This window comes from Oncorhynchus nerka, unplaced genomic scaffold (assembly GCF_034236695.1).
Source record: "Oncorhynchus nerka isolate Pitt River unplaced genomic scaffold, Oner_Uvic_2.0 unplaced_scaffold_801, whole genome shotgun sequence".
Lineage (NCBI taxonomy): Eukaryota > Metazoa > Chordata > Actinopteri > Salmoniformes > Salmonidae > Oncorhynchus > Oncorhynchus nerka.
Genome location: NW_027040446.1, coordinates 55,135 through 68,367, shown reverse-complemented (window position 1 = coordinate 68,367; position 13,233 = coordinate 55,135). Strand labels below are relative to the sequence as shown.

Genomic DNA, 13,233 nt, shown 5'->3' with positions numbered 1-13,233 from the left:
TGCAACACTATGAGCCCATGATAACCACCTGCTGCAACACTATGAGCCCATGATAACCACCTGCTGCAACACTATGAGCTCATGAGCCCATGATAACCACCTGCTGCAACACTATGAGCCCATGATAACCACCTGCTGCAACACTATGAGCCCATGACCCCATGATAACCACCTGCTGCAACACTATGAGCCCATGATAACCACCTGTTGCGACACTATGAGCCCATGAGCCCATGATAACCACCTGCTGCAACACTATGAGCCCATGACCCCATGATAACCACCTGCTGCAACACTATGAGCCCATGATAACCACCTGTTGCGACACTATGAGCCCATGAGCCCATGATAACCACCTGCTGCAACACTATGAGCCCATGATAACCACCTGCTGCAACACTATGAGCCCATGAGCCCATGATAACCACCTGCTGCAACACTATGAGCCCATGAGCCCATGATAACCACCTGCTGCAACACTATGAGCCCATGATAACCACCTGCTGCAACACTATGAGCCCATGATAACCACATGCTGCAACACTATGAGCCCATGATAACCACATGCTGCAACACTATGAGCCCATGATAACCACCTGCTGCAACACTATGAGCCCATGAGCCCATGATAACCACCTGCTGCAACACTATGAGCCCATGATAACCACCTGCTGCAACACTATGAGCCCATGATAACCACCTGCTGCAACACTATGAGCCCATGATAACCACCTGCTGCAACACTATGAGCCCATGATAACCACCTGCTGCAACACTATGAGCCCATGAGCCCATGATAACCACCTGCTGCAACACTATGAGCCCATGATAACCACCTGCTGCAACACTATGAGCCCATGACCCCATGATAACCACCTGCTGCAACACTATGAGCCCATGAGCCCATGATAACCACCTGCTGCAACACTATGAGCCCATGAGCCCATGAGCCCATGATAACCACCCGCTGCAACACTATGAGCCCATGATAACCACCTGCTGCAACACTATGAGCCCATGATAACCACCTGCTGCAACACTATGAGCCCATGATAACCACCTGCTGCAACACTATGAGCCCATGATAACCACCTGCTGCAACACTATGAGCCCATGAGCCCATGATAACCACCTGCTGCAACACTATGAGCCCATGAGCCCATGATAACCACCTGCTGCAACACTATGAGCCCATGATAACCACCTGCTGCAACACTATGAGCCCATGATAACCACCTGCCCCCATGATAACCACCTGCTGCAACACTATGAGCCCATGATAACCACCTGCTGCAACACTATGAGCCCATGATAACCACCTGCTGCAACACTATGAGCCCATGAGCCCATGATAACCACCTGCTGCAACACTATGAGCCCATGATAACCACCTGCTGCAACACTATGAGCCCATGATAACCACCTGCTGCAACACTATGAGCCCATGAGCCCATGATAACCACCTGCTGCAACACTATGAGCCCATGATAACCACCTGCTGCAACACTATGAGCCCATGATAACCACCTGCTGCAACACTATGAGCCCATGACCCCATGATAACCACCTGTTGCGACACTATGAGCCCATGAGCCCATGATAACCACCTGCTGCAACACTATGAGCCCATGATAACCACCTGCTGCAACACTATGAGCCCATGAGCCCATGATAACCACCTGCTGCAACACTATGAGCCCATGATAACCACCTGCTGCAACACTATGAGCCCATGATAACCACCTGCTGCAACACTATGAGCCCATGATAACCACCTGCTGCAACACTATGAGCCCATGATAACCACCTGCTGCAACACTATGAGCCCATGATAACCACCTGCTGCAACACTATGAGCCCATGAGCCCATGATAACCACCTGCTGCAACACTATGAGCCCATGATAACCACCTGCTGCAACACTATGAGCCCATGATAACCACCTGCTGCAACACTATGAGCCCATGAGCCCATGATAACCACCTGCTGCAACACTATGAGCACATGATAACCACCTGCTGCAACACTATGAGCCCATGACCCCATGATAACCACCTGCTGCAACACTATGAGCCCATGAGCCCATGATAACCACCTGCTGCAACACTATGAGCCCATGAGCCCATGACCCCATGATAACCACCTGCTGCAACACTATGAGCACATGAGCCCATGACCCCATGATAACCACCTGCTGCAACACTATGAGCCCATGACAACCACCTGCTGCAACACTATAAGCCCATGACCCCATGATAACCACCTGCTATGAGCCCATGAGCCCATGATAACCACCTGCTGCAACAATATGAGCCCATGACCCCATGATAACCACCTGCTGCAACACTATGAGCCCATGATAACCACCTGCTGCAACACTATGAGCCCATGACCCCATGATAACCACCTGCTGCAACACTATGAGCCCATGATAACCACCTGCTGCGACACTATGAGCCCATGATAACCACCTGCTGCAACACTATGAGCCCATGAGCCCATGATAACCACCTACTGCAACACTATGAGCCCATGATAACCACCTGCTGCAACACTATGAGCCCATGACCCCATGATAACCACCTGCTGCAACACTATGAGCCCATGATAACCACCTGCTGCAACACTATGAGCCCATGACCCCATGATAACTACCTGCTGCAACACTATGAGCCCATGAGCCCATGATAACCACCTGCTGCAACACTATGAGCCCATGATAACCACCTGCTGCAACACTATGAGCCCATGATAACCACCTGCTGCAACACTATGAGCCCATGATAAACCACCTGCTGCAACACTAGCCCATGAGTCCCCATGATAACCACCTGCTGCAACACTATGAGCCCATGATAACCACCTGCTGCAACACTATGAGCCCATGAGCCCATGATAACCACCTGCTGCAACACTATGAGCCCATGATAACCACCTGCTGCAACACTATGAGCCCATGATAACCACCTGCTGCAACACTATGAGCCCATGACCCCATGATAACCACCTGCTGCAACACTATGAGCCCATGATAACCACCTGCTGCAACACTATGAGCCCATGATAACCACCTGCTGCAACACTATGAGCCCATGATAACCACCTGCTGCAACACTATGAGCACATGATAACCACCTGCTGCAACACTATGAGCACATGATAACCACCTGCTGCAACACTATGAGCCCATGACCCCATGATAACCACCTGCTGCAACACTATGAGCTCATGACCCCATGATAACCACCTGCTGCAACACTATGAGCACATGAGCCCATGACCCCATGATAACCACCTGCTGCAACACTATGAGCCCATGAGCCCATGACCCCATGATAACCACCTGCTGCAACACTATGAGCCCATGACCCCATGATAACCACCTGCTACAACACTATGAGCCCATGACCCCATGATAACCACCTGCTGCAACACTATGAGCCCATGAGCCCATGATAACCACCTACTGCAACACTATGAGCCCATGAGCCCATGACCCCATGATAACCACCTGCTGCAACACTATGAGCCCATGATAACCACCTGCTGCAACACTATGAGCCCATGACCCCATGATAACCACCTGCTGCAACACTATGAGCCAATGACCCCATGATAACCACCTGCTGCAACACTATGAGCCCATGATAACCACCTGCTGCGACACTATGAGCCCATGATAACCACCTGCTGCAACACTATGAGCCCATGAGCCCATGATAACCACCTACTGCAACACTATGAGCCCATGATAACCACCTGCTGCAACACTATGAGCCCATGAGCCCATGATAACCACCTACTGCAACACTATGAGCCCATGATAACCACCTGCTGCAACACTATGAGCCCATGAGCCCATGATAACCACCTGCTGCAACACTATGAGCCCATGATAACCAACCTGCGTTTTGACAGTCTAAAAGCAGTAGGATTCCCTTGGTAAACCTGATAACCACCTGTACCTTTCACATTACTCTGACAAATCAGCCTAAACAGGCAAAAAGAATCACAGATATAGCAGCCTAGGCCCACAGGGTTTATTTAAGCACTAAGGCCCAAGGGTATGTGGTATATGGCCAATATACCACAGCTAAGGTGCCTGGATTCTTATGTTATATACCCCAGAGGTGCCTGGATACAGCTGCCCCAGAGGTGCCTGGATACAGCCCTTAGCTGTGGTATATATATACCCCAGAGGTGCCTGGACACAGCCCTTAGCTGTGGTATATTGGTTATATATACCCCAGAGGTGCCTGGATACAGCCCTTAGCTGTGGTATATTGGTTATATACCCCAGAGGTGCCTGGACACAGCCCTTAGCTGTGGTATATTGGTCATATACCACATACCCCAGAGGTGCCTGGATACAGCCCTTAGCTGTGGTATATTGGTCATATACCACATACCCCAGAGGTGCCTGGACACAGCCCTTAGCTGTGGTATATTGGTTATATACCCCAGAGGTGCCTGGACACAGCCCTTAGCTGTGGTATATTGATTATATACCCCATACCCCAGAGGTGCCTGGATACAGCCCTTAGCCATGGTATATTGGTCATATACCCCAGAGGTGCCTGGACACAGCCCTTAGCCGTGGTATATTGGTTATATACCCCAGAGGTGCCTGGATACAGCCCTTAGCTGTGGTATATTGGTTATATACCCCAGAGGTGCCTGGATACAGCCCTTAGCCGTGGTATATTGGTTATATACCCCATACCCCAGAGGTGCCTGGATACAGCCCTTAGCTGTGGTATATTGGTTATATACCCCAGAGGTGCCTGGATACAGCCCTTAGCTGTGGTATATTGGTTATATACCCCAGAGGTGCCTGGACGCAGCCATTAACTGTGGTATATTGGTTATATACCCCATACCCCAGAGGTGCCTGGATACAGCCCTTAGCTGTGGTATATTGGTTATATACCCCATACCCCAGAGGTGCCTGGATACAGCCCTTAGCTGTGGTATATTGGTTATATACCCCAGAGGTGCCTGGATACAGCCCTTAGCCATGGTATATTGGTTATATACCCCAGAGGTGCCTGGACACAGCCCTTAGCTGTGGTATATTGGTTATATACCCCAGAGGTGCCTGGATACAGCCCTTAGCTGTGGTATATTGGTTATATACCCCATACCCCAGAGGTGCCTGGACACAGCCCTTAGCTGTGGTATATTGGTTATATACCCCATACCCCAGAGGTGCCTGGACACAGCCCTTAGCTGTGGTATATTGGTTATATACCCCATACCCCAGAGGTGCCTGGACACAGCCCTTAGCCATGGTATATTGGTTATATACCCCATACCCCAGAGGTGCCTGGACACAGCCCTTAGCCATGGTATATTGGTTATATACCCCATACCCCAGAGGTGCCTGGACACAGCCCTTAGCTGTGGTATATTGATTATATACCCCAGAGGTGCCTGGACACAGCCCTTAGCTGTGGTATATTGGTTATATACCCCAGAGGTGCCTGGACACAGCCCTTAGCTGTGGTATATTGGTTATATACCCCAGAGGTGCCTGGACACAGCCCTTAGCTGTGGTATATTGGTTATATACCCCAGAGGTGCCTGGACGCAGCCCTTAGCTGTGGTATATTGGTTATATACCCCATACCCCAGAGGTGCCTGGATACAGCCCTTAGCTGTGGTATATTGGTTATATACCCCATACCCCAGAGGTGCCTGGATACAGCCCTTAGCTGTGGTATATTGGTTATATACCCCAGAGGTGCCTGGATACAGCCCTTAGCTGTGGTATATTGGTTATATACCCCAGAGGTGCCTGGATACAGCCCTTAGCTGTGGTATATTGGTTATATACCCCATACCCCAGAGGTGCCTGGATACAGCCCTTAGCTGTGGTATATTGGTTATATACCCCAGAGGTGCCTGGATACAGCCCTTAGCTGTGGTATATTGGTTATATACCCCAGAGGTGCCTGGACACAGCCCTTAGCTGTGGTATATTGGTCATATACCACATACCACAGAGGTGCCTGGATACAGCCCTTAGCTGTGGTATATTTGGTCATATACCACATACCCCAGAGGTGCCTGGACACAGCCCTTAGCTGTGGTATATTGGTTATATACCCCAGAGGTGCCTGGACACAGCCCTTAGCTGTGGTATATTGGTTATATACCCCATACCCCAGAGGTGCCTGGATACAGCCCTTAGCCATGGTATATTGGTCATATACCCCAGAGGTGCCTGGACACAGCCCTTAGCCGTGGTATATTGGTTATATACCCCAGAGGTGCCTGGATACAGCCCTTAGCTGTGGTATATTGGTTATATACCCCAGAGGTGCCTGGATACAGCCCTTAGCCGTGGTATATTGGTTATATACCCCATACCCCAGAGGTGCCTGGATACAGCCCTTAGCTGTGGTATATTGGTTATATACCCCATACCCCAGAGGTGCCTGGATACAGCCCTTAGCTGTGGTATATTGGTTATATACCCCAGAGGTGCCTGGATACAGCCCTTAGCTGTGGTATATTGGTTATATACCCCAGAGGTGCCTGGACGCAGCCCTTAGCTGTGGTATATTGGTTATATACCCCATACCCCAGAGGTGCCTGGATACAGCCCTTAGCTGTGGTATATTGGTTATATACCCCATACCCCAGAGGTGCCTGGATACAGCCCTTAGCTGTGGTATATTGGTTATATACCCCAGAGGTGCCTGGATACAGCCCTTAGCCATGGTATATTGGTTATATACCCCAGAGGTGCCTGGACACAGCCCTTAGCTGTGGTATATTGGTTATATACCCCAGAGGTGCCTGGATACAGCCCTTAGCTGTGGTATATTGGTTATATACCCCATACCCCAGAGGTGCCTGGACACAGCCCTTAGCTGTGGTATATTGGTTATATACCCCATACCCCAGAGGTGCCTGGACACAGCCCTTAGCTGTGGTATATTGGTTATATACCCCATACCCCAGAGGTGCCTGGACACAGCCCTTAGCCATGGTATATTGGTTATATACCCCATACCCCAGAGGTGCCTGGACACAGCCCTTAGCCATGGTATATTGGTTATATACCCCATACCCCAGAGGTGCCTGGACACAGCCCTTAGCCGTGGTATATTGGTTATATACCCCATACCCCAGAGGTGCCTGGACACAGCCCTTAGCTGTGGTATATTGGTTATATACCCCAGAGGTGCCTGGACACAGCCCTTAGCTGTGGTATATTGGTTATATACCCCAGAGGTGCCTGGACACAGCCCTTAGCTGTGGTATATTGGTTATATACCCCAGAGGTGCCTGGACACAGCCCTTAGCTGTGGTATATTGGTTATATACCCCAGAGGTGCCTGGACGCAGCCCTTAGCTGTGGTATATTGGTTATATACCCCATACCCCAGAGGTGCCTGGATACAGCCCTTAGCTGTGGTATATTGGTTATATACCCCATACCCCAGAGGTGCCTGGATACAGCCCTTAGCTGTGGTATATTGGTTATATACCCCAGAGGTGCCTGGATACAGCCCTTAGCTGTGGTATATTGGTTATATACCCCAGAGGTGCCTGGATACAGCCCTTAGCTGTGGTATATTGGTTATATACCCCATACCCCAGAGGTGCCTGGATACAGCCCTTAGCTGTGGTATATTGGTTATATACCCCATACCCAAGAGGTGCCTGGATACAGCCCTTAGCTGTGGTATATTGGTTATATACCCCAGAGGTGCCTGGATACAGCCCTTAGCCATGGTATATTGGTTATATACCCCAGAGGTGCCTGGACACAGCCCTTAGCTGTGGTAAATGTATATTGGTTATATACCCCAGAGGTGCCTGGACACAGCCCTTAGCTGTGGTATATTGGTTATATACCCCATACCCCAGAGGTGCCTGGACACAGCCCTTAGCTGTGGTATATTGATTATATACCCCATACCCCAGAGGTGCCTGGACACAGCCCTTAGCCATGGTATATTGGTTATATACCCCATACCCCAGAGGTGCCTGGACACAGCCCTTAGCCATGGTATATTGGTTATATACCCCATACCCCAGAGGTGCCTGGACACAGCCCTTAGCCGTGGTATATTGATTATATACCCCATACCCCAGAGGTGCCTGGACACAGCCCTTAGCTGTGGTATATTGGTTATATACCCCAGAGGTGCCTGGACACAGCCCTTAGCTGTGGTATATTGGTTATATACCCCAGAGGTGCCTGGACACAGCCCTTAGCTGTGGTATATTGGTTATATACCCCAGAGGTGCCTGGACACAGCCCTTAGCTGTGGTATATTGGTTATATACCCCAGAGGTGCCTGGACACAGCCCTTAGCTGTGGTATATTGGTTATATACCCCAGAGGTGCCTGGACGCAGCCCTTAGCTGTGGTATATTGGTTATATACCCCATACCCCAGAGGTGCCTGGACACAGCCCTTAGCCATGGTATATTGGTTATATACCCCAGAGGTGCCTGGACACAGCCCTTAGCCGTGGTATATTGGTTATATACCACAGAGGTGCCTGGACGCAGCCCTTAGCTGTGGTATATTGGTTATATACCCCAGAGGTGCCTGGACACAGCCCTTAGCTGTGGTATATTGGTTATATACCCCAGAGGTGCCTGGATACAGCCCTTAGCTGTGGTATATTGGTTATATACCCCATACCCCAGAGGTGCCTGGACACAGCCCTTAGCTGTGGTATATTGATTATATACCCCATACCCCAGAGGTGCCTGGATACAGCCCTTAGCTGTGGTATATTGGTTATATACCCCAGAGGTGCCTGGACACAGCCCTTAGCTGTGGTATATTGGTTATATACCCCAGAGGTGCCTGGACACAGCCCTTAGCTGTGGTATATTGGTTATATACCCCAGAGGTGCCTGGACACAGCCCTTAGCTGTGGTATATTGGTTATATACCCCAGAGGTGCCTGGACACAGCCCTTAGCCATGGTATATTGGTTATATACCCCAGAGGTGCCTGGATACAGCCCTTAGCTGTGGTATATTGGTTATATACCCCAGAGGTGCCTGGACACAGCCCTTAGCTGTGGTATATTGGTTATATACCCCAGAGGTGCCTGGACACAGCCCTTAGCCATGGTATATTGGTTATATACCCCAGAGGTGCCTGGACACAGCCCTTAGCCATGGTATATTGGTTATATACCCCAGAGGTGCCTGGACGCAGCCCTTAGCCGTGGTATATTGGTTATATACCCCATACCCCAGAGGTGCCTGGACACAGCCCTTAGCCATGGTATATTGGTTATATACCCCAGAGGTGCCTGGACACAGCCCTTAGCTGTGGTATATTGGTTATATACCCCAGAGGTGCCTGGATACAGCCCTTAGCCATGGTATATTGGTTATATACCCCAGAGGTGCCTGGACACAGCCCTTAGCTGTGGTATATTGGTTATATACCCCAGAGGTGCCTGGACACAGCCCTTAGCCATGGTATATTGGTTATATACCCCAGAGGTGCCTGGATACAGCCCTTAGCCATGGTATATTGGTTATATACCCCAGAGGTGCCTGGATACAGCCCTTAGCCATGGTATATTGGTTATATACCCCAGAGGTGCCTTATTACAATTATAAACTAGTTACCAACGTAATTAGAGACGTGTAACATAAATATATTTTGTATTATTATTAAATTAAATTATTAAATATATTTTGTAATACCCGTGGTACTTCAGCCAATCGGCGTTCAGGTCTCGAACCACCCGGTTAATTATAACCGTTAGGAAACCAAGGGGATGGAGAACACGTAGTCATGGAAACCAATACAGTTAGGAAAAATGTCATATACTAAATCATCAATGCCATACATCTACAGAATACAGGCTACGGCAGTGTGCCATACATCTACAGAATACAGGCTACGGCAGTGTGCCATACATCTACAGAATACAGGCTACGGCAGTGTGCCATAGATCTACAGAATACAGGCTAAGGCAGTGTGCCATACATCTACAGAATACAGGCTACGGCAGTTGGCCATACATCTACAGAATACAGGCTACGGCAGTGTGCCATACATCTACAGAATACAGTCTACGGCAGCGTGCCATACATCTACAGAATACAGTCTACGGCAGCGTGCCATACATCTATAGAATACAGGCTACGGCAGCGTGCCATTCATCTACAGAATACAGGCTACGGCAGCGTGCCATACATCTACAGAATACAGTCTACGGCAGCGTGCCATACATCTATAGAATACAGGCTACGGCAGCGTGCCATTCATCTACAGAATACAGGCTACGGCAGCGTGCCATAGATCTACAGAATACAGGCTACGGCAGCGTGCCATACATCTACAGAATACAGGCTACGGCAGCGTGCCATACATCTACAGAATACAGGCTACGGCAGCGTGCCATACATCTACAGAATACAGGCTACGGCAGTGTGCCATACATCTACAGAATACAGGCTACGGCAGTGTGCCATACATCTACAGAATACAGGCTACGGCAGTGTGCCATACATCTACAGAATACAGGCTACGGCAGTTTGCCATAGATCTACAGAATACAGGCTACGGCAGTGTGCCATACATCTACAGAATACAGGCTACGGCAGTGTGCCATACATCTACAGAATACAGGCTACGGCAGTGTGCCATACATCTACAGAATACAGGCTACGGCAGTGTGCCATACATCTACAGAATACAGGCTACGGCAGTGTGCCATACATCTACAGAATACAGGCTACGGCAGTGTGCCATACATCTACAGAATACAGGCTAAGGCAGTGTGCCATACATCTACAGAATACAGGCTACGGCAGTATGCCATAGATCTACAGAATACAGGCTACGGCAGTGTGCCATACATCTACAGAATACAGGCTACGGCAGTATGCCATAGATCTACAGAATACAGGCTACGGCAGTGTGCCATACATCTACAGAATACAGGCTACGGCAGTGTGCCATACATCTACAGAATACAGGCTACGGCAGTTTGCCATAGATCTACAGAATACAGGCTACGGCAGTGTGCCATACATCTACAGAATACAGGCTACGGCAGTGTGCCATTCATCTACAGAATACAGGCTAAGGCAGTGTGCCATACATCTACAGAATACAGGCTACGGCAGTGTGCCATACATCTACAGAATACAGGCTAAGGCGGGTTGGCCATACATCTACAGAATACAGGCTACGGCAGTGTGCCATACATCTACAGAATACAGGCTACGGCAGCGTGCCATACATCTACAGAATACAGGCTACGGCAGCGTGCCATACATCTACAGAATACAGGCTACGGCAGTGTGCCATACATCTACAGAATACAGGCTACGGCAGTGTGCCATACATCTACAGAATACAGGCTACGGCAGTTTGCCATACATCTACAGAATAAGGCAGTGTGCCATACATCTACAGAATACAGGCTACGGCAGTGTGCCATACATCTACAGAATACAGGCTACGGCAGTGTGCCATACATCTACAGAATACAGGCTACGGCAGCGTGCCATACATCTACAGAATACAGGCTACGGCAGTTTGCCATGGTTCAACAACCCCAGTCATGTATGATTGAATTACTTTGGTAACCCTGTTATAGAAATGGTGAAGAAACGTGCAGATATACTGATCCATTTATAATGTATACAACTACCGTAGGCCTACCTTCTCTCGGTCTCTCGGGCAGTGATTTCACTGGTCCAATCTGCCGCAGCTGAAAAACTTTGCGCACTTCATCACAGCTCGTTAGACTACCCGAAATCAGCCCAACACAAGCAGCAACAAACAAACAACACAGCATCTTTTGTTTTAGTCCCGTTTTCAAATCCAGGTTGATGTTACTCAAAAAAAGCCCCCTATCTAATATTAAAGTTATGAACATTCCTAACAGACCGCCATTCCTTCGATCACAACATCCACATTTCCAAGGTTCCTGGATCTGCGACGGTACTTTTCAATGATGGAAAAGTTGCCTTTAAACGTTCTAAAAAACAATCAAATCCTGAATGAAGTTACAACAGGAGTCGTTGAAAGAGTCATGGGACTGTAGAAGAACTCAACCGCAGCGTGTTGAGCAACTTGGCGCGACTGGAGCCGTCAAGGGAATGAGAGAAATGGGCGGAACCATACCTGAGGAGACCACTGGAGAACTCTACAACCAACAGTGGGTTGCAGCGCCATCTCGTGGACAAACCTCGGAGCGGCGGCCTAAAACATCTCCAAAACAATTAGTATTATAGTCTACTACAGCATGGCTATACGTTACAATGCAACAAACCGTTTGGTACAAAGCTATGGATGAGACCGTTTCTATCGAGTTCCATCGGCCAACTAAACGCCTTTTTGGCCATAGGTATGAGCGTTATGGTGTCCAAATTACGCACAGGTGATTCTGTAAACTACCCACAGGTGATTCTGTAAACTACCCACAGGTGATTCTGTAAACTACCCACAGGTGATTCTGTAAACTACCCACAGGTGATTCTGTAAATTATCCCCAGGTGATTCTGTAAACTACCCACAGGTGATTCTGTAAACTACCCACAGGTGATTCTGTAAACTACCCACAGGTGATTCTGTTAACTACCCACAGGTGATTCTGTTAACTACCCACAGGTGATTCTGTAAACTACCCACAGGTGATTCTGTAAACTACCCACAGGTGATTCTGTAAACTACCCACAGGTGATTCTGTAAACTACCCACAGGTGATTCTGTAAACTACCCACAGGTGATTCTGTAAACTACCCACAGGTGATTCTGTAAACTACCCACAGGTGATTCTGTAAACTACCCACAGGTGATTCTGTAAACTACCCACAGGTGATTCTGTTAACTACCCACAGGTGATTCTGTAAATTATCCACAGGTGACTTTGTAAACTACCCACAGGTGACTCTGTAAACTACCCACAGGTGATTCTGTAAATTATCCCCTGGTGATTCTGTAAATTATCCCCAGGTGATTCTGTAAACTACCCACAGGTGATTCTGTAAATTATCCACAGGTGATTCTGTAAACTACCCACAGGTGATTCTGTAAACTACCCACAGGTGATTCTGTAAACTACCCACAGGTGATTCTGTAAACTACCCACAGGTGATTCTGTAAATTACCCACAGGTGATTCTGTAAATTACCCACAGGTGATTCTGTAAATTACCCACAGGTGATTCTGTAAATTACCCACAGGTGATTCTGTAAACTACCCACAGGTGATTCTGTAAACTA

General features: G+C 48.7%; 1 protein-coding gene across 1 annotated transcript in view; it reads right to left on the bottom strand.

Annotated features, from left to right (window-relative positions):
* The window catches only part of LOC115120627 (glypican-3), a 136,338-nt gene extending 124,221 nt beyond the window's left edge, over positions 1 to 12,117 (bottom strand). Inside the window, exon 1 of the mRNA XM_065016882.1 lies at positions 11,669 to 12,117. Coding sequence (XP_064872954.1) covers positions 11,669 to 11,885 — 217 coding nt within the window. The 5' untranslated portion in view covers positions 11,886 to 12,117. The remainder of the gene's footprint in view (positions 1 to 11,668) is intronic.
* Between the last annotated feature and the right edge of the window lie 1,116 nt (positions 12,118 to 13,233).